This window comes from Mastigoproctus giganteus, chromosome 6 (genome assembly GCF_048544385.1).
Source record: "Mastigoproctus giganteus isolate SK-2022 chromosome 6, ASM4854438v1, whole genome shotgun sequence".
NCBI lineage: Eukaryota > Metazoa > Arthropoda > Arachnida > Uropygi > Thelyphonidae > Mastigoproctus > Mastigoproctus giganteus.
The window spans coordinates 230363244-230387470 of NC_143580.1; the positions used below are offsets into that span (position 1 = coordinate 230363244).

The 24227-nt window shown below is 34.6% G+C and overlaps 1 protein-coding gene across 1 annotated transcript in view; it reads right to left on the reverse strand.

The window, feature by feature from the left end:
- LOC150085070 (ryanodine receptor-like) overlaps positions 1-24227 on the reverse strand; it is a 180105-nt gene that overhangs the window by 45162 nt on the left and 110716 nt on the right. The window contains exons 3-7 of the mRNA XM_090376769.1: positions 14973-15071; positions 12659-12736; positions 5501-5576; positions 3156-3268; positions 1517-1622 (exon numbers count right to left, since the gene is read on the reverse strand). Coding sequence (XP_090232895.1) covers positions 1517-1622; positions 3156-3268; positions 5501-5576; positions 12659-12736; positions 14973-15071 — 472 coding nt within the window. The remainder of the gene's footprint in view (positions 1-1516; positions 1623-3155; positions 3269-5500; positions 5577-12658; positions 12737-14972; positions 15072-24227) is intronic.

The following is a 24227-nucleotide window of genomic DNA, read 5'->3' on the forward strand; positions in this document are numbered from 1 at the left end:
GACTCTCGATTTACTGGGATTGGATTAACTAGGACACTTTAAGACTCCAAATTAAAAAAAAAAAAAAAAAAAAAACAACCAGAAACATAAAATTCAAGTAATAACTAGAATAGGTATAAACAGATATTTTGCAAGTCATAAATAGGCAACAAGAACCGGCATTATAAGTCGTCATTGGGAGATTAGTGTACCTATTATCTTGCAACTCCCCCGCTGTCTTCACACCTACCACTCAAAACAAAAAAAAAAAAAAAAAAAAAGACACCAAATGTTTAGCTTGATTTAGTGCATCACGTCGATTGTTGTGTTCCGTTGCACCACAAAAGGACAAATTTTGTTTCATTATTTATGTCAGGGATATCGGAATTTTTTTTTTTTTTATAGTAACTATTTTTTTTTTTTTTTGTTTAGAAATTGCAACAATGATGGGCAAACACAAGAGTTGTGCTTTCAAATTAAACAAAAACTTGAAATTATTCAAAAGTTTGAAAACAGTGCATCCGTTAAATCTCTAAAGAACCATTATAATGTTGGTGACCGAACCATACGTGACATTGTAAAAAATAAAGGGAAGCTATTCGATTAAAAATCGACATCGTAAAAAAAATAAAGGGAAGCATTGTATTGGACATGTGAATAGTACGTGTTAAATTTTTTCATTTTTTTTTTTCATTTTTTTTCATTGGTTAACCATGGGTAACTGAATCAGCAGATACGGGGGCACAATTGTATATCTTAAAACAAAAAAAAAAAAAGAAATTCATCGGAAAATGCTGACAGACATTTTTTTTGTTGTTTTGTGACCATACTTGGAATATTATTACCTATAAGAGGTGTGGAAATACAGTTTCCAGACTGGTACAATAAAAAGAACACAAAGTAAAGGAACACAAAAATGGTTTTATTTTTATTCAAATTAATCAACCACCTCTGATTGAATGCACTTATTATACTGTTCTAAGAGTTTCTAAAAAGAGTCAGTGAGGGCATCCATTTTTCTTTATTTTTGTGAAAAACGGAAGGAAGTGGCCAACATTTTTCATCATTGGTGCTAGATCAGAAGGGTAGGGTGGATGATTGATCATTACAATGCCATGTTTCATCAGAAATGTCTTCACAACAAGTGCAGAATGGGCAGGGGCACTGTCATGCAACAGAAACCAGCTGCCTTTCTCTCAAAATTGCAGCCTTACTTGAGAAATGCACTTCAATAGTCTTTGAAGCATCTGTATGTAGAATGCAGTGCAGATTCTCTCCCCTTCAGGTACAAAGTCCTTGTGACTCACACCATGTTTGTCGAAAAACATGATCAGCATTGTCTTGATACTTGAACCTTCTTTTCCATAATTCTTCATGCAAAATTTGATAAATCATTATAAATTTCATATATATTTTTTAAATTTATATGAAATTAAAATATAAATTTTTTAATTTATATGAACTTTTAAGTATAAATATAAATTTTTAAATTTATATGAACAGTGTATTTCTTTTTTTTTAAAAACCTTTCACTTACCTACAGATTTTGCCCTACTAGAACCAGTACCAAAAGGAGCAACTGACCAATGAGTAAGATGAAAACTAGCATTTACAATGGTCTCTTCACCTTCTCGAGCTGTGTGCTACACAAAACAAAGAAACATTTAAAAAATAATAGCTGAAATTTCTTAACTAAGTTCATTTTTTTAAAACACAAACAATATAAGACATCATTATAGAAACTTTCTTTAAATCAGAATAATGCAAATTATGTTATGCAGGATGCATGCTATCCTGTAACAACTAGACATAAATTCAGATCAGCAATAAGCAAGTCACATTTTACCTAGTGCATGATGGCCCACAGGCTTTTTTCTGCAACCTTCAGGGCCCTAGAAAACTCCCATTTTATTTTTATGTGGTGATATTTTTTTGAAAAATAAATTTTAAATATTAGGCCCCTTTTAAAAAATATAAATTGTAAGAAATAAAACCTAAAGATCCTACTGATTTACAGTAATAATAAATTATAAAAAGTATGCAATTTGATTCATTTTGGAAAAGAGGAACAAATATAACTTTGTAATTGTACTAAACTAGAATTGCGATTAATAAATTACCAACATACTGCTCTACAAGATGAGCCTATACAGCAAAGGACAACATAACTTCATTAATCATAGTGACAAACAGAGTGGCATAGTTAAAGGAAGGTGGCTCTGCCCCGTTAGGTCTGAACCAAGCAAGGGAAGAGCCATATCTAAAAAATAGCAGGATTTCCACTCCATAATTTACCTTAAGATTACATTACACTATCTTGATTTGAAAACCCCTCATTTCCAGTAATGTTGCTATGATTTAGCAAACATATAATGTAAAGACCAAAATAAATAAATAAATAACAATAAAAGTCCATATAATGTAAAGTCCAAAAAAACAATAAAATCCATATAATGCCCAAATTTTTAAGTTAAACTCTTTCAGATTTTTAAAAGCCCTATATTTTATCATTTGTGTTAGAAAGTGTGTAGCTTTCAAGCTCCAGTTTGAACTTGTTTTTCTGCTTTCCTTTCATCAATCCTGGGGTACCATATCCAAGTATTCTGGAAATTTCCAGGAATTAAGTTAAAATTATATACATTCTCACAATAATGACCTATCTTGCCTCAGCATGGGTAAATGGTAAGAGCCAAAAAAAATAAATTAAACAGCATATCAAAATTAATCTTCATTAGCATTAATGAAGTATGGCTAAAATATACTTTCAAAGTTGATTTTTTTAATTTAATTAGTATATTACTAGACCTTATGGTATAATAAAATATAAATTGATTTAAGTTCATCTCAGAATAAAGAAAATAATTTTAATGCAATTTGGGAAGGACGTTACATGGTTGTTTATAAGAAACAGTTATGAAAGAAAAAACATCCTTATACTACATGAGTTTTTTGTGCAAGTTCATCTAGTTTTTTGTACCTTTAGTACCTTTGGTAAATCTATTATAAGTACATATGCACACTGTTGTCACCTGGCGATGTTTTAGGATTCTTACCTATCTTCAGACCATAAAGGAGAAGAAGCTCCTGTCTCTTAACAATTTGCTGAACAGAGTCTATCAGTGGAACACCAAGAATCAATTTATTTTATTAAAGGAAACAAAAAAGTTGCAACTCACCAAATAACGTTCTGTTGCAACACTAACAAGAATAAGGTCATCTCCTACTCGTACTTTCTCACCCTCTGACCTCTGCTTGGATGCAGGATGAATGGTCCACCAACAAGCCTCTCCTTTATAAGAAACAAAAGAACAGTTAATCAGGAACATTAACTGTAATATGAATAACATTTTAAAATTGTAATGTATTTTATATAAGGAAGAAATATAGCAGAACCTTGACATAATGCTATGGGCAAGGGATAATTTTAACACTCATGTTATATGTGAAACCAAAAATGACTTTTAATTTTTTTTTTATATGAATATAAATGACTAAGAAATATGAACTACTGCAGGTGCAGTCCACTCTCATTTTGTTATTTCTTTTGATAGAAATTTCTGTAATGTACTTATTATACATCTGATCTAATATAATCAGTTAATGTATAAGAATCAGAAAACATAACATAAAAGATTTCTTTCAACAACCCACCAAACAGACAGTTAAAAAACCAAAACTTTAATAAAATAATGATTACATAGGTATAAATAAAACACAAGTAGAATAAATACAATATCAAATAAAAATAAACATTGATAAAATCAACGGATAACGGTTAAAATCAAAATAAAATATCAAGAACTTTCAATGAGTGCCCCTTTATCAAATTGGAAAAGTGGCTTACATGAAGCAGAAGGCTCACATAGCACATGGCTGTCATAAGGCAGAAATAAAGAAGCACAATACTGTTCTGGGACTAAAAATTGGCAGGGATAAGAGAAGGGAAAGAATAAAAAAGGAAACAACTAAAACCACGGTCAGACTCTGGCAACACAACACATGTAGAAGGAACATGCAAATGCTAATTGAAAATTATAACTCCATAATCAGATGGATGCATGTCCCTTTATTACATTTCATAAAGGGGCCCACTGTGCAAGAATGAAGTGCTTCAAGTATTTGTGCTACTCACTCCAATGCCCTTTAGCAAGGGCAGAGTGATCAAAATTACCTGAATTAGCAAAATTTCCATGCACCAAGATATGGTTCTCCAGCCTTCTAGCTTTCTTGCTGATGTGCCACTTGAGACATTTAATGCAGAAAACAGAGTCACCCCAGAAGAGTAAAGGGATGGGTGACTTTATCGTGGAAACAATGGACTGCATTTTCCTACCAAGGAGTTGCACATATGAATGTGGTAATTACATCTAAATACATTTATAAAGGTGGACAGAGATATATGGACAGTGGGGATGCACCCTATCTCACTATCTCATATAAATCAATCTGAATTAACTGCAAGGTTAATTCAGATTGATTTATAGGCTATTAATTCAACCCTATCCAAAACACGGGAAGGCCATCTACACTTAGTTAGATCTGCCTAATTCAAGAAACTCAAAATCTCTATACCTAACAGAACTGGAATGCATCAGCTATTAGCCATTACAGAGCTGACAGGGTGAATCTGTCAATACAAAGGATCACTGAACATGGTCTCACTGCTAGTCAAACATAAATTTAAGGCAGTACAAATATCAGTAGAGAGTGAGATCTTGTTTCTCATAGGTAATCACTATCCAAAAGCCATTTGGAAAAAGCAGTTGCCTGCTATAGCGGAACAGACAAAAACAGGGAGACCACATTGAAAGAAACTGTGACCTTGTCTTTAAAAATAGTAAAAAGTTTAATGATTTGAAAAAAAATGCATACTGCTAGTAATGGTATAGCAAGTTTTCCAGACAAGAGAGATGCTAATAATTTGACAACAAACTTGGAGAGTTGGGGGTATTACAGAGGGCAAAAATAGATCACAATAAAATATCTGACCCGTATATTTTTGGAAGTTCATAAAATTGAGGAAGTTGGCACTCTGTTACATGAAGCTTCCAACATACAGTTTTAGTATATGATAGTATAAACCAGAGCTGTGACTCTCAATGTGTTCTACATTGATTTCAATATTTGTAAAAGAATAAGAGAAGATTTTAATTTCCGGAGAGTATCATACAGAAGTGTTCTACGTATCATATTGAGGTAAACTTCTCTTATCCTTTTACAAGTTTCAGTATATGTATCTCTCATTCCTGAAAGCTCAGAACCACAGAACAGTTCCTCCACACCCCTCTTGCATGTAAACAGAAAGTATGCAAATCTGATAATGGAAATTGTTCCATCCTATGTTACAGTACACTGCAATCATTAATAAATGAGCCTCATCTTAAACTGGAGAGCAATTCACTTAGTGTTAGATTCTGTATATATGCACCATACTTAATAAAACATTAGTAACAAAACAGTAATAAAACCACTAACTAATACTAATAAAAAAAAGAGAAAGCAGTATTCAATTTGATAATACCTTGGCTATGTTCCTGCAAACCAACATCAAAGGCCAGTTTATCACTGGATGAACTGGTAGACAGACATGCTAAATACTAAGAAAAAGCAAACCAAAATAAAGTAATTAGCTGTTCAATTGAAATTCGAAAATAAATTTTAAGAATCATAGATAAAATAGTGTTTAATAACACAAGGGAAAAAATTGAGTAGTTTAATAACTAGGCAATTTTTTCTCTTTTGTATGCATTAATTATTAATGTGATAGAAACAGATAATAAAGGATTAAAACCAAAGCATTTATATAATTATGAAGACTTTGAATGACCTACAGATATATCAAAGGTTCAATTGATTTAGACTAAGAGAAAGGTTATACAGTATATGCACATACTAGAATAAGATATAAGTGCAAAACAGAGTGCACATATGTATGTATGTATTTTATATTACATTCTAAATTTCATATATATATATATATATATATATATATATATATATATACATAAAACTATGTATATATCACCAGCTAGTAACAAAGCAATATAAATGCTACATTACTGTAATATGCTAAAACAACATATGTAAAACCATGAATCTAAGTATATTAAATACTAATTACTGATTTTGCATATTGAAAAGCATTTCAATAGGACCAATGCAGACAGTAACTAGTTACTGTCTTGGTATAAATTATAAATTTCAGGCTATCTATATATATTAAATAAGCTAATTTTAGCTTATTTAATATATACATATTCATATCAATATATATCCTATTTTTGAATATTACAGTATTACTATTATTTATGTTGCTTTGTTACTAGTTGGTGATATATACACATTTTATATATATATAGAAGCAATTTTTAAAAATAAGCTGTTTCTCTGGTGGTTACTGCATTAGGATCTCCATGATGTGATTTTATTGCTTTGGTGGGCTGGCATTTCAGTAATGTTGTTGTATGCAGGGGCCCTCTGACAAGATTGGATACAACAGCCATCTATTTTTGTTCCTTGCTTTGTTTATTCTATATCTATTTTCTTAAATCAAGTGGTGTCAGTCTAAAGTTATTATTCATTAGCATATAACTTTGGCTGTATTTGCCCTTTCCTTAATATTTTCCAAAAATTTTAGATACATATTCCTTCTACTCTCCTTCCATTTCTACATCTATCTTCGTTATTTATTTGTTTCTTCACTTATTTTCTGCTTTTTTTTTGTTGCTTCTATATATTATGCGATGTGTTGGATATTGCTTATGCATCTCTTTCTTTGATATATATATATCAAATTTTGGATCCAATAGCATTTTTCTGCATTTGCAATAAATATATACACACACACACAAACACACGAGAGAGAGAGAGAGAGCGAGTGTGCGTGTGTACGTGCACGTACATATCTATGTGTAATGACCCACACCACACACACACCCAACAGATTTGTCCAAATATAATGCAATTTTTGGAAAATTTATAAACTTTTCATAACTGCAATAAACTTTGCCTGAGCAGAAACAGTGCTCTAGGTAAAATTTATTATCCCATACAAGTTGTTGTTGTTGTTATTTGGTTTTTTAGGAGCATTAGCAACTAAGGCCATATTGCTCCGGGAATATGCGGTGGTCATTTCCTGACCTTTCCGCGTCCTCTGTATTTGGTGGTGACGGGCTCGAACCCCAGTCTAATCAAGAAGCGTGTGCTACGCACTGCTGCTCCTTCCCACCTGGCTACGGAGGCGCCCTATACAAGTTGTTTAGTGGAAATACTATCTGAGGCAAGCAACAATTTATAAGAGATATAAACAGTCCAAGTATGGTCATCACTAAAGTGACCAGACCCTTAGCATTCCAATGCAGGACATCTAGGGGTGGGGGATTTTTCAATCCCCCCCAGAAACAATATACACATTTTTTTTTAAATTTTTTATAAATAAAAAATATTCACATACAAAATATAAATTAAATATACTGACTTCTTTGAACTAAACTTATAAAATAAAATATCAAACTTCTTAAAAAAAAAACAAAAAACAAATATATATATATATATATATATATATATTTTTTTTTTTCACATAAAGGCTGAAATTCAGTATACGGCCCCCCCTCATGTTACGCTATGTAATGAACAGAGAGTTACATGAAGGATGTGAACTGAGAAAAATAATTGTAATTAAATGGAAAAAAAAACACTTATTAGAGGGGTCATGCTATTAATCGATTTTCATTTTTGTTTAGTGAAAAAAGGTTAGGTTTTTTCTGAGAAATAATAATAATAAAAATACATACTTCTTTACATACAATAAAAACAAGAGAAATTAAATATAATTAAATATATTTTTCTGCTGAGTGAATTTTTCATAATAATTCTTCACAAGAATTAGCAAAATTGTGCTTAACTTGTAGTACTGCTTTCAGCATTTCTACGGTCAGCTGTGTTTTTCTTGACATCCACAACTTATTTACTACCAAAAAAATCTTTCAGTTGTACCCGGCAAGCATAATGCAAATCATTTGCATTATGTTTGCCATTAGTATGGAGGTTAAATGTCCAATCCGGGATATTTTCCAGGACAGTTTGCAATGCGGGGAAACAACTGAAATCAGGGACGTCTCTTCACTCTAGTCATCACCCACCGTGGCTTGCCACAACCTAGACACATTGTGCCATTAATGGTTGAATAATCATATGACATTAATTACCTGATGCAGGCAAACCATCATACAACATTCAAGCAATAATGAAAATCAGTATTGGTACCATGTATACGAAAATGAAGGACCACTTGCATTAGTAAAAGTTGTATGGGTGCCAAAATGTATTACAGAAGACCAAAAGAATGTATGCATGGGTCTCTGCTTTGACTATAGATATAAGAACTTTGTTTTAATAATTTATAATAAGACCTTTATTATAAAATAGTATAGGAATTATAAATACAGATATGGCAAAACAAAGCAAACGATTTTACCATGTATAAAATTAAAATAAATACCCCTGGGAGAGAGGTTTATAAATAAAATAAAAACAGCATGACACCTCCCAAGCACAAATTATTATTAGATATCCAGTAGCACAGTAAAAAATTTGTTTGTAATCCCAGAAAACTTGAAATTAGATATGAAGCTAACAATTAAAAAACTGTTCAAAATAATCAATCTACTGTAGGTTCAGTCATCAGTGAAGTGTCTGTTGTTGTTGTTATTTGGTTTTTAGAAGCATTAGCAACTAAGGCCATATTGCTCTGGGAATATGCGGTGGTCATTCCCTGACCTTTCCGCATCCTCCATATTTGGTGGTGATGGGCTTGAACCCCGGTCTAATCAAGAAGCATGTGCTACACGCTGCTGCTCCTTCCCACCTGGCTACGGAGGTGCCTGAATTGTCTGCAATTAGCATCTAAAGATTGTACACTCTTTACAATCATGGTAGGAAACAGCAGAGAAACATAAGCAAAAAGAAAAAAGCAAAGATTTATGTTCTACCTGTATGTTTGAGCATAAAGTTTACAACTATTAACTTAATGTTAATTAAGTTAATGGTTTTAAATTTATGGTAGTAAGTTTAAAACTTACTGAAGACAAACTTACAGTAGTAAATTTTCAGTCTTCCTTCTAAAAAAGCATACATTTGCACATGGAAAAACTCTTTTATTGTGGTTTTGATCTCTCATAATATGAGAGTACCATTACAAGTTGTTTCAATGTTATACTACAAATAAACAGCACTTCCCAAAACAAAAAGTATGTAACTTTAAAAAAAAAAAGTTGTTTATATCTGGCATCAACACTAGGTCAGAAGAGTTTATAATTATCATTTCAACAATAAATGCAATTATCAACTATATTTAGCAGTCACATGAGCTTGAACCACAGTCCACTCAAATGCATGTGCTAGTGAACTCTCACAGTTAACCAATTGGCTACGTCAAGCTATGTACATATATTTTTGCCAATGCTGACCAAACAGGAACTAAAGCTTGAAAATTTAAAGAAATAAAATAAAGTCTACCTGCATATAAAGTAGGTAGAATGATGGGAAGAAAAGGAAAATTCTAAAAAAGCCAGTGAGACAGCACGTCTCTTTTCAGGCTTAAAATTAACACAAAATGAAGAAAAACAGAATGACTGGAACAAAATTTCAGAAGTTAAAACTCCAGAATGCTAGGGAGACATTATGGCTCCTTTCAAATTTCTTCAAAACATAAGTTCTGTAAACTTCTGCACACAATACTATGTTTCAATTTTATTCTTTGCTGGGTTGTTTAATTTCATTAGATCCAACGTAACAGTTTTTTCTGGTCTTGTATATTTTACATCAGCATGTGACTGTGCCCTCTGTATTTCAAAACTTGTTGACCTTGCACTTTTGCATTATTTTAATCTACTTTACCTGGCACACTTTTCAACTCGTATCTGTTATTTTTCAACGCAATTCAAAATTTTGTATCTCTTAGCTCATTCATAAACTTTTATCTATTCCAGATAATACAAACATATAGTTTATGTTACCTGCTATAGATAAAATACAAACTATCTTTTCTAAATTAAGGAAGGAAGCATAATTAAAGGAAGGATAGTTAATACAAAAACTAAAAATAATAAATTTAAACATTATAAAAACGTTTCAAATTAGTATTAGTAAATGCACATGATGCAAGAAAGCAAGCTTATATAGCATCAGCCAAAAAAAAAAAAAATCTTATAATTCCGCCTGTCCACTCACTCCAAATGTTTTAGTTCTGCCTTGAATCTATTTAAGCTATCAACTTCTACAATGAGAGATGGAAGTTTGTCCCAGCAATCAACCACACCCTGGCTAAAAAAAAAAACTTCTGCACATCTATCCTACAACTGTCTTTCCTCAATTTGAATTTATGCCCTCTCAGGCAATTATTCTGACCAAGCGGAAGAATCTCATCAGCTTTGAGCATGCTCAAACCATTCAACGCTTTATACACCTCAATCAGATCACCTCGCAGGTGCCTAGTCTCCAGACACTGTAAGTTGCAAAACTTAAGCCTTTCTTCGTAAGAGCAACCCTTTGTTCCATTCACTAATCTTGTTACCCTTCTCTGTACTCGTTCCAACAGCTCTACATCCTTCTTAAATTGAGGCCTCCAGACCTGTATACAGTACTCAAGGTGTGGCCTGACCATTGCTTTATACAAGGGGACAATCACCTCCTTATCCCTGCTAGAAAAATTCCTGTATATCATCGACAAGACACCTTGAGCTACTCTTGCAAACCATCTGCACTGCTCAGAAAACTTCATATCTGCCTGCACAATTACCACCAGGTCCTTTTCATTCTCTACCACTGTAAGTGTAGTACCACACAATTGATACGTTACTCTGGGATTACTGCTCCCCATATGTAGTACTTTACAATTGTCAACGTTAAACTTCAGTTGCCACCTCTCAGCCCATCTGCTCAACTTTTTTAGATCCTGTTGCAGCAGCAGCATACTGTCGTTAGTGTCATTAACAACCCTGCCAACTTTCATATCATCTGCAAACTTGGACATTAAGCCTGATATACCATCATTGATATCATTAATAAATACAGAAAACAACAAACTGAACCCTGAGGGACCCCACTAATAACATTACTCCACGATGAGCGGTGTCCATTGATTACCACTCTCTGTCTTCTCCCACTCAACTATCCCTTTATCCATAGCAGCAATTTGCCTCCAATGCCACGTTGCTCCAATTTGTGCAGCAGTCTTCCATGTGTAACAGTATCAAAAGCCTTTCTAAGTTCCAAATATATGATATCAAAGTTATTCCCTGCATTCAGTTCCTTTGTGACTACATCATAGTCGCATTCAAACAAATAGGTCGGACAAGATTATCCCTTAACAAAACCATGCTGTGTCCAAGCTATAACTGAAGTCTTGTCTAGCTGATCCTGCAGTTCTTCTTTAACCAGTGGCTCCATTAATTTCCCTGGAACAGAAGTTAAACTAACAGGTCTGTAATTACTTGTGTCGCCTCCTTTGGTTGCCCTTTTATGAATTGGGGTCACATTTGCACATCTCCAGTCCATGGGTACCTCTCATAATTATGGCTAAGGGTTTGCTTACTTCCTTTGCTGCCTCCTTTAATATAACTGAAAAGCTCCCATCCACCCCAGGTACCTTTCTTATGTTTATCTTCAACAATTTCTCCTCCACTTTCCTCTCAGTTATTACAAAATAATCTAGCTCACTGCCAGAGTTTAATTCACCTCTGGCATTCCCCTCCCAGAATAACTCCTCATGTGTGAATGTAGATGCAAAATACTCATTTAGTTTGTTAACAACCTGAGCAGGATCATCAACAGTTGAACCATCAATATCCAGTGGACCAATCTGATTCATCCCCTTCCCCTAGGGTTTACATAAGTAAAGAACTCTTTCCTGTGTTTCTTTGCATCCTTTGCCAGATTTCTTGTAGTCTGCCTTTGCCTGCCTAACCTCCTTTGTGACTTGGTTACAGACCAGCTTATATCTATCATAGGCTGCCGTGTCACCCAATAATTTATATGTATCCCATGCATTTTTCTTCTCTGCCACATGTCTCATGTTCATCTGACATCCATTTTTCTTTTCTGCCACATTTTCATCTGACATCCATTTAGGCCTAAACCTTGAACAGTATTTCTTAGTTAGTATGAAAAGCTTAGTAGCCGCCAATATTAATTCTTTAAATGCTTCCCATTTTGAATTTGCTGTTGGTAACATCATCAGTTGGTCTCACTGTATAGAATTCAAATACCGTCTGAGACCTCTGTAATCGCCTTTATGAAAGCAAAAACCTCTCCCTTTACCCCTGATGGTAGTTACCTCTTTGAGTAAATCCCACTTCGGCACACTGTGATCACTACCAATGATCACAGTGTGAACCTAGTGGTTCTTTTATCTGTAGATTCTTAATGCATGAAGAATCACTACTGATAATCATATGAGGAGTATTACTCCCTGTAGTTGCCTCCCAAACATGCTGGTGTAGAAAATAATCATCCAATAAATCCACAAAAGCCTTGCTAGTGTGTGAATGACCAACCCAAAAATTCCTGTCAATATCTGGAAAATTAAAATCCCCATTATAAGACTCTCTGATTTAAATTAGTTAATAAAAATGCAATCATGCAAAATCATATATTTGTTTAAGTTTGGTGACCAACCTACCATATTGCTGTTCTGATGCCGAAGTAATACTGCATGACCATACAGTAAAGTTCTGTGACCAGATTGAGTACTTTTCTCCTAAAAGTAAATACAAAATATGTTTTAAGAAATACTGAATATTAATTAATTTTTAAATACAACAAAATAAAATGCACTACAATACCAAAAGCTATAGAACAACTTTCTAAATATTGAGAACAAGTCAATCAATTATGCATTATCAAAACGATACGTGTTTGTTCAATATCTTACCTATAAAAAAATTTGATATTTCATATACCATTTGAAAGTGCTTAAACAGATTAAAGAATTTATTACAAAAGACCATATGCTAAGTATAATAAAACATTATATGAGTAAAGCATGGCCTCAGTTTGTATATACCACTGAGCAAACTAAGTCTGCTACTAAGTGCATTGATTTCATATCATGGAGGCACTTCATCATGAGTTGCTTAGTACTGCACTACACACTTTAAACAAAAAAGCACTGGAATGCTATAATGCTCTTTATATTTCAAATAAATAGCAATATTCTTCTTCACTGGAGCAGTGTTTTTTTATTTAAAATTCATAGTGCAATACCAAGGCAACTTGTGGCAAATAGCCTCCACAATATGGCATCAATACTTAGTAGCAAACTAAGTTGTTTGCTCTACACTATGTACAAGCTATGCTCCTTGTACCAGAATTAAATAAATTAACTTTTAATTATAAAATTACATGATTGAATAATCATTTAATCACCAAGTTGAACAATTAGGTCACTCACTACTGTGGCATGGTAACAGATTTCAATAAGGATATTATAAAAAAGTTTAGAAACAAAACCACAATGTTCTGAGCTAGGCTCAATTTATAAAGAAAAATTATTATAAATGAATTTCATGTGGTTTAGCTGTTCCCTGGAATACACACGTTCCAGTTTCATTTGAACATGTATACAAAGAAACAAGAAACAGCATTTCACTTCGTTTTCACTGAACCTCTATTTTCTGATCCTTTAACAGAAAAAATTATGAAAGAAGTGATATAAATGACAGGTATAAAAGAAAAATTATGACTGTAAACAGAGATTACACGTTAAAATATAACCTTTGCATTTGATATAACAAATAATAAATAAACTATGTCTGTATAGGTGGACTTGTCTGTCATCTTTATGACAGACCATGCAATTTCCCTCAGGAAATTGCATGGTCCAATAACAAATTCTTTGAGTAGTGCAAACAGGCTGCTAGAACAACTCATGTGGTTTTGTCAATGATATAAAATAAATTTGTCAGCAGGTACAGGAAAGTGATTATCCAGCCAAGGTTGCTGGACAGCAATTGCCACCAAGACCAACAACAAATTAGGTCATTGACTAATTGCCATGACATGGTAAGTGATTCTGATGATAAATCAAAACTGTTGGGAGCTGCCAGGGCCAAAACCTGCCAGTCCCCTGCTAATAACAAACAAATGAAATTATTAAATAAACTAAATAAAATGAAACAGCATAAAAACTTCAATTGAAAAGGGTGCACAGAAAAGCAACAAGATTAGTTGTGGGCACAAAAGGATATTTTAATGAAAAAAAGACTTCAGTAATTCTGTAAATTGCACTTTCTATCTAGATAGGCAATTTACTGGAGTTATCAAAATGCACTGTCTAAAGGAAACCGGGCATATCTGTAATGATGTGAGCTATTAGAAATATTTAATGCCCTAAAAGGGTTAAGTGCTTGTGCTGATGCCATCTTTACTCTTTCTCAGACAACCGACACACAAGGAGAGGAGAGGAGACATTTAAATTTAAATTGGAAAAGGAGAATTGCAGGATAGATGTTGGGAATTTGCCTTTGGCTAGGAAGTAACTGATTTTGGTAAGAATTTCAATCTGGAATTGAGGAAGTGGGTAGTTTGAATAAATTAAAAAAAAAAAATCAGATAAATTATTTGAAGAATGATGAAAAAGGTTTGAGTTTTTTTATGTACTGATGATCTATATGCTTTCTTCCTTACATCATTTTTACCAATACTAATAGCCAGAAGCAGACTGGCCAAGGTTGCTGGACAGCAATTGCCACCAAGACCAACAACAAATTTAGGTCATTGACTAATAGCCATGACATGGTAAGTGATTCTGATGATAAATCAAAACTGTTGGGAGCTGCCAGGGCCAAAACCTTCCAGTCCCCTGCTAATAACAAACAAATGAAATTATTAAATAAACTAAATAAAATGAAACAGCATAAAAACTTCAAGCAAGTGTGTTATCACTTTTTGTCCCACTCTGTATAGGTATGTAAAAACTCATTTAAATTATTTACCGATTCTGATGACATGGCTGTTACCATCTCTTGAAGGGCTCTTACTGATAGGGCTTGTTCTATTACAAACACACATGATGACATTTCAGGTGGGAAATTCTGAAACAGACAAAAGAACTCAATAAATACAGATAACTTATCAACTGCACATGAAAAGATTTGTGTTGTCTGTAAAGAGCATTAAGAAGCAAGCAAATGTTGCACAATCCTCTATGTTTCAATTACCACATGCATCTATGTTTCAATCTCACATGCATTTATAGAATTACAATATTTGTAGAAGAATAAGAGAAATTTACCTCAATATGATACATAGAACACTTTCTAATGACACTCTCCAGCAAATAAATGAAAATAAAATTAATGCAAACTAATTACGGTAATAAAATTAATTAAAACAAGTTCAATGCAAATTTTGAAAAAAGCCTTTCCTTCCTGAAGCAGACAGGGCTTTTAGACCATATGTCTTGATCACAGGAATGGAAATTCCTATGATCAATGAATTTCTATTCCTGTGATCAAGATATATGAATAATCACTGCCGATAATCAGATCAAGAGTATTACTCCCTCTGGCTGTCTCTCGAACATGCTGCTGTAGAAAACAATCATCCAATAAATCCACAAAAGTCTTCTAATTCCAAACTAAAATTTATGTTAGCCACCACAGTAAATTTCTGATGAAAACAGTGCTTCCTGCTTGAAGGGCTCTTGAAAATAAACTTAGATAAACTTATGGTCTTCCCTTTGTAAACTTCAGCTTGCTTTTAGCAAGGTTAAAAGTATTCTAAAAGAAAGAAAATCTTGCTATTATTATACTTGTAGAGGATGTTCCAAAAAGTATTTTATTTTATTTGGTTATAACTATTTTTTTTTTTTTTTTTTTTCAGATGAAGTAACATTTTTGCAATTACTGAAAACTGAATCCTACACTATGCAACAAAAAGTAGCTGTTGTGGTTATGTATGTTAATTTCAATTCAAAAATGCTTTCAACTCAAATTCTGCACACATCCTACTCCTGCTTGAACTATTCAACTCCTTCTGATTAAATTATTCTACTCTTTCTGATTGAACTATTTAATGCAGTGTCGTAACTAGAAAAAAGTGGGGCCCAATGCAAAGTTTAGTGTGGGTTCCCTTGAAAATATTTGTTTTGGTAAAAATAAAAATCTTTAAAAATTGCCCTGGAAGCAGCAGCTATGCTAATACAATTTCACCTCTATTCACTGCAGTTTCGCTTGTGCTGTGCAGCTAGCTAACACATGCTTCATGTGTTAAAAAAAATTATTGTTTGTACCCATAGTAAATTTTATCATAAACACAGCTAAAAAACTTACATTTTTACTCAATTAAATTTTTTTCTGTTTTGGGACCCCTTTCGGTCGTGGGCCCCAATTCACTGCATTGGCATAGTTACACCACTGATTTAATATTATGCTGCCATATTCTGTTTGGGAAACAAACCACAATCTGGAAGCCTTCAGACAAGCCAAACCCAACTTGAGTTGAAAGAGTTTGTGAAAGCAATAAATAAAGTATGGCCGAGGCTTGTTCAAATGAGCAAGGATTGCATGACCAGCATGTGGGTGGCTAAATTACTTCTGTAATAATAAATTTATGTTACTGAAATATCCACAGTAACAGTAAATAAACAGTAAATAGTGAACATATTCTTATCCTTTTCAATAGCAAAATTATTTCTATCATTTATAGTTCAATTTTTCAGATATAAATGAAGAATACCTTATATCATATTGCAGTAATCTACATACAAAATTACTAGATGCATCTTCAAATGACAGTGATATAAACAGCAAACGTTTAAATAATAATAAGAGTTTAAATCACAAACATTGAAGATCCAAAAGAGATATTAAAAGTAATATGCAAACATTATTTAATAAATGCAGTACCACATACTGCAATTCACTAATTTTTAACTCTTCCTGATTCTCTTTAGACGAGAGAAACTTCTTTTTCAAAATTAAAATTCATTAAAAATTATTTAAGATCTATAATGATTTTGGAAAGCCTTGGTACCTTGCAACATTAGCAACAGAAAGAGATACTTTGAAAGGCAATTATAATTAGGGTTGCTATATATTCAGCTTTGAGCCAAATAGTCCAGTTGTCCAAAATGGCCCTCCTCAGATGTGTGTTTATTTTAAAGTTCTTCAGTAGCAAAACTACGACTGCTAGATCCACACAAAGCATAATAACCCCTTTTAGTTTTTAACAAGCATGGCGGGGGGGGGGAAGATTCATAAACCTTGGATGGGGATTTAGAATTTGTACTATGTTACTAGTCCTCACCCAATTTCTTTTGAGTATATACTAATTACCAGTTGACACTTGCACATACTTGATGTGGTCTTCTTTCTGTGAAAATATCAGTAACTGTACACACTCTTCACATGTCATGTGTATTGACAGTTATAAGAAGAAATAGAAGGATCAAGGTCATTTACTAAGCCTACTCACTCCATACACATTGTGGAGTGTAGAGAGGGATTCCTAGTAAGTGACCAGGTGGCAGGAGCAGCAGTGCGTAGCACACGCTTCTTGATTAGACCGGGGTTCAAAGCCTGTGACCGCCAAATACGGAGAATGCGGAAAGGTCAGGGAATGACCACCGCATATCCCCGGAGCAATATAATGCTCCTAAAAACCAAAATAACAACAACCCTAGTAAATGACCTTGAGCTGCCTTACAGTTTTCCTCATTATAGTGAGCTTTACAGCATGTGTCCTGCTTTTTGAAGACCTTGTGGGAAGCACCATCCTATCCCACACCGATTGGAAAAGACCTTAGTTTGAATCCCATTAATGATGAAAGGAATTTTTATGGGCCTTTTTTCAAAATGTGGCTGAATTACAATTCTATTACTATTATTAGCCATATGATGCAAGGAAGCCCGAGGCTTATGCTGCACTGGCCAAAAAAAAATTCTGAGTTACCCTGAGAGAGAGAGAGAGAGAGAGAGAGAGAGAGAAAGTCAAAACAAGAGTCAGAAGTAGAAGGGAATCACCAAGAAAGAAAAGAATGATGATATCCAGCTCCGGACCCTAGGTGTGCCAAGCCCATACTCATCAGATGTGAGCCCCTAGGTCAATCTCAGAAGAGGTTGTTAAGAGGTTGAAGAAGAGTTAGCATGATTTTTCTCCCAGAAACAGAGGTTTTTCATCCAGCAAACAGCAAATTGACCACAGACAGAAAAGGGATCTTCTAAGACGATAATGCACTGTGTCATTGGGACTGCACTGTACATAAGTGGCTTCAGGAACACAGTGAAGATATCACCCAAAATTGCCTGACCTCAATCCAACTGAACACCTGTGGGATGTTTCGGAACAAGAAGTGAGGCACACCCAGGGTCCTGCACTGGATATCACCATTCTTCTCTTTCTTGGTGATTCCCTTCTACCTCTCCCTCCCCCTCTCTCACAGGGTAACTCAGAATTTTTTTTTTGGCTGGTGCAGCATAAGCCTCAACTTCCTTGCACCATATGGCTAATAATGATAATAATAATAATATGGACACACAACCATCATCTACTCCGATTCTGTGGAAAGCCTAGCAAGCAGAATGGCTGCAGATCCCTACAGATGTCTTCAAACATTGGAGTCAATGCCTAAGTGGCTGTTATCAATGCAAATAGTCTCCCAACGTGGTATTCGGTAGGTGATCACAATTCAGTAATCATTGAGCTTATGTGGCCTAAGTTGCTGATGCACCTAAAACCCTATAAAAACACTCTTTTGGATTTTATTCCTAGTTGATATGGATTAAATAATAAAAGCAACTGCAACAAATAAATCACAAAAAATTAACATGTAAAATTATACTTAAAAGTAATTTATTTTATATTTTTTAAATATTTTATTAAGACTTTTTATTTTGCAATTTAAGTAATATATTGTATTTCAAGTTATGCTGAAATGATTTAAAAAAAAAAAGATATGTTTTGTTTTTCATTTATTATTTCAAAATAAAATTGGCGACTTCAAATTTACATGCAGGCATTATAACTCCAAGAAGGAAGTCCCACCACAGCAGTTAGATGGCAACCAGCATCGAATTAGAGACGAAATCCTCCTATACCCGAACAAAATTGAAATCGTTGAATAAAAACCACAAAATCATCAGAATAGGATGATACATGCTAACGCATTTTTGGATATACACAACAAAAATGATTAGTTGTTTTCAACGAAAATTGTTAATTGTTCTCAACGAAAATTAGAAATTAATAATGAGTGATGAGGCTCATTTTCATCTTAAAGGATTTGTGACCAAGCCAAAGTTTCGAGAATGAGACTCCAAAAATCTATACCAAAATCTCCCTGAAATCTCTACACCTTGCAAAAGTAACTACTGCAACACAGAAGCCAACACCATCGTCAATCCATATTTTTCTGAAAATCCTTCAGTTTAGGCGGTTATTGTTACCAGAGTACGCTAAAGGAATACGAGGAGCAAGGTTTTCACACTAGATATGGTTCAAAATATCGAAGGAAATCATGATGATATTTGCAATATTTGAATTATTAATGGGGGTTACTCAGGTCCTAGTTTGGTAACATTAACAGTCAGTAAGGTTGCCTGATTTTAAGCGCCCCAGATTTCTATTTTTGGGGGTTAGAGTAGACTCATCATTATCCGGGGTACTGTTTGTTGTGCGCATCAGCAATTTAGGCCATATTGTGCCGTATATAACATGCCTGTTAATTGCGCGTGTTCTTTGATCGAGTTGCTGTTAGCTGAAAGAAACAAGAGAACTTCTGAGAGAGAAAAAAAACTACGCCACTTTCGTCTGAGACCGACTAACTCGGCGACGTTGTGAAAATTGCACATGAAAATTCCTCGCGACACTAACGGGATTCGAACTCAGATCTTTTCCACATGGTGTTGGGAGGGCAGTGATTATATCAACTGTGCAAACGGGGAGAACTATCTGGGGTGCTTTGTACATTAATTTTAACATTAGTTTTAATATTGGCAAATGACGGAAAGAAAAATGCTTATGCTGCTTCAGCGAAAAATAAATTAATAAACAAAACACTTCCCACAGCCTTACCCATCCCCTCTAAATTTAAATAATTTCCTCAATACATTCCTCAATTTAAATAAGTAGAATCACAGTCTTCCTCACTGCGGGTGAAAAAGACCCGAGTTCGAATCCCATCAGTAAAGTAAGGAGTTTTTGAGGGAGGCGAGGGCAGCATGGTTTTTTTTTTTTTTCACCTCCCAAAACTCGGCTTTTTCATCCAACAAACAACAATTTGACCGCAGAATACACGCAATTTACGGACGCAAAGTGTTTAAATCGTTGATGTTCCTCAAACTGAATAACATCCAATTAACCTTCAAATGTGTTGTCTGGATAAAACAGTAAGGATAAACCTTAAACGTTTAATCTGATATCCTTGCAGGCGCATAGTCGCCATAGTCGTCAGGACTGAAATTTAAAGGACTGAAGTCTTTAGCCGCCGTAGCCGAGTGTTCAGAAACGAGGGTACATAAGCATGTGCTTTAAGTGACCGGGGTTCAAGCTTGTGATCTGCTAAATACGGTGCTGTTTCTTGTATTCTCTCTATCTTGTTAACTCTATCTAGTAACTGCTTGATGAAGGTATATCAGCCTTAATGTCCAAATTTGCAGATGATACCAATGGTTGGCAAGAATGTTAATGACAGTCATCAGGGTTAATTACTACAGTACAACAAGATCTAGGAAAATTGGATCAATGAGCTGAGAAATGGCAGTTGAAGTTTAACATTGACAAATGCAAGGTACTGCACATGGGTAGCAATAACCCCAGAGTAACTTATCAACTGTGTGATACTATACTCGGGTAGTGGAGAATGAAAAAGATCTGGTGGTAATTGTTCAGTCAGACATGAAATTTTCTGAGAGTGCACACATGCTGCCAGGACAGCACATGGGGTTTTGTCAATGACATATAAAAACTTGGCTAGCAGGGATAAAAAGGTGATTATCCCTTTGTATAAGGCCATGGTTAGGCCGGCCGCATCTTGAGTACTATATACAGGTCTGGAAGCTTCACTTTAGGAGGGATGTAAATCTGCTATAACGGGTGCAGAGAAGGGTAACCAGACTGGTGAAGGGAACAAAAGGGTGCTCTTACCCAAAAAAAAGTTTTAGTTTTGCAAATTGCAGCATCTCAATCCCAGGAATCTGTGGGGAGATCTGATTAGGGTGTTTAGAGCCTTGAACGGATTGCGTAAGCTGAATGTTAATGATATTCTTCTATTTGCTGATACTACACACATGAAAGGACTTAAATTCAAGTCCACGAAGGATGGGTGCAGGATAGATGTGCGGGTTTGCTCAGCCAGCAAGTGGTAAATTGTTGGGATAGGCTTCCATCTGTTGTTGTGGAAGTGGATCGGTTGGATAAATTCAAGGGAGAACTAGACAAATTCTTGGAGGGGTACGGATGGGCGAACTGTTTTCTGGCGTTAAAACGTTTTTACTGGCGTTATTCCAAAAATTTTGTAACGAGAAACCGTCATGCGAAAAGCGTTGCGGAAGTGAAGTAATCTTCAACTTCCGCCAGAAGTAAATTATTGTAACTTGTGTTGTTGGAATCATACTTGTATGATGGCAACAATAATTTCTCTTCTACTGCACTAAATTTAATGAAATTTTGCACATAGCTTCATCTTAGCTCTATACTAGAGGAAAAACTTTCAAACGTCTGAAAATTGCAGTAGTTTTTCCAGGATAGTAGAAAATATGAACATGTGATCAAGGAAATTTTCTCACGTAATAAACGGAATAAGTATGGGCTTGGCACACCCAGGGTCCTGAGCTGGATATCATCATTCTTCTCTTTCTTGGTGATTCCATTCTACTTTTGACTCTCTCTCTCTCTTTCTCTCTCTTTCTCAGGGTTAGTCGGGAACTTTTTTTTTCCTGGTGCATCATAAGCCTCAGGCTTCCTTGCATCATATGGATATTAATAATAATAATAATAATAATAATAATAATGTGGACGTCTAGCATATCGTTGGAAAGCTAACGAATTTAGTAACAGAAATATTAAAGTTTTAAGATACAAAAAAACTTTCAGAAACTGGGAAATACGTTAATCCGAAAACTCTGCAAATTGCAGTGGCTGGAGACTAGGCACCTGCGCGGTGATCTGATTGAGGTATATAAGGCCTTGAATGGGTTGAGCACGCTGAATTCTGATGGGATCCTTCCACTTGTTCAGATTACGAACCTAAGGGGGCATAAATTCAAATTAAGAAAAGACAGATGCAGAATAGATGTGCGGAAATTTGCCTTTAGCCAGCGGGTGGTTAATTGCTGGAACAAACTTCCATCTGTCGTTGTGGAAGTTGATAGGTTGAATAAATTTAAGGAGGAACTAGACAGGCATTTGGAGGGAATGGTGTGATTTTTTTTTTTTTTTTTTTTGGCTGATGCTGCATAAGCTCATTCATTTGCTTTCTTGCATCACATGCCACTACTACTACTACTACTAACGCATCTGGTTTCAGATTGAATGCAATTTTTTTATTTACAGTTAAACTCTGAGGCTGGTAAAGAGTTCTGCACATTTATGAAAACATTCTTCAACTTGGACATGTCATCAGATCTTTTTCGATAAATACTACACGTAATGGAACAACTATAGATGGTGTATTTAGTCGTGACCTAAAATCTCTTCAATGAAAAAATTATATAGCCTACTTTAGTCATCACGGACCAATACTTTCAATAACGTATGTGCAATTATTAACATTATTATATTATTATCCATGAATTATTATTATTGGCCATATGGTGCAAGGAAGCCTGAGGCTTATGCTGCACCAGCCAAAAAAAGATTTCTGAATTACCCTGAGAGAGAGATATTTTATTTTATTTTCAAATACTAATAAAATATACTAATGATATTTTATTAGTATTTGAAAATTAAAACGTTTTCAAAGCCTGTCGATGACTGTTTGATGTAAAACATGTCAAATTATGTACCAGGTACAGAATTTTTGCAAATAATTTAATACAACAGAACCAAAAATTAATATTTATTTATTTTTATTTTATTTATTTTATTTTATTTTATTTTTTTTTTTTTGCTGATGCTATATAAACTTCCCTTCTTGCATTATTTGCCATTACTACTACATGTACAACTCCTTTCCTCTTCTGACATTCGGTAGTTTGGGAGTATAAACAGAATTTTCATTTATTTCATTTATTATTTCTCTCACTAATCTCGTTAGTGTTCTCTGCACCCAATCCAACAGATCAACAGCATTCCTAAAATGAGGCTTCTAGACCTATGTACAATATCCATGATATAGTCATAACGTAGCAACGTATCAACTCTGCGGTACTACACTGACAGTGGTGGAGAATGAAAAGGACCTGGGGGTAATTGTGCAGGCAGATATGAAGTTCTCTGAGCAGTGCAGACGAGCTGCAAGAGTAGCTCATGGTGTCTTGTCAATGATATACAGGAATTTTTCTAGCAGGGATAAGGAGGTGATTATTCCCTTGTATAAGGCAATGGTTAGGCCACATCTTGAGTACTGTATACAGGTCTGGAGGCCTCATTTCAGGAAGGATGTAGAGCTGCTGGAACGGGTACAGAGAAGGGCAACAAGATTAGTGAATGGAACAAAGGGTTGCTCTTACGAAGAAAGGCTTAAGTTTTGCAAATTACAGAGTCTGGAGACTAGGCACCGGCGAGGTGATCTGATAGAGGTGTATAAGGCTTTGAATGGTTTGAGCATGCTCAATGCCAATGGGATTCTTCATCTTGCTCAGAATAATCACCTCAGAGGGCATAAATTCAAATTGAGGAAGGACGGATGTCGGATAGATATGCGGAAATTTGCCTTTGGCCAGCGGGTGGTTGGTTGGTGGAACCGACTTCCATCACTTGTTGTTGAAGTTGATAGCCTAAACAAATTTAAAGCTCAACTGGACAGGTATTTCGAACGAACGGAGGGGTGAAATGGGAGTGGGTTTTTTTTTTTTTTTTTTGGCTGATGCTGAATAAGCTTGCTTTCTTGCATCATATGGCTCTACTAATGCTAATGCTAATGCTAATGCTAACGTTGCCTAATTCAGCAGAATAATTGCCTATTTTTCTCGTTGGAAAAATTCCTGTATAGAATTAGCATTATCAGTGGCATATGGTGCAAGAGAGCAAGCTTATACAGCATCAGCCAAACGCGCAAAAAAAAAAAAAAAAAACCTGCCCATTCGCTC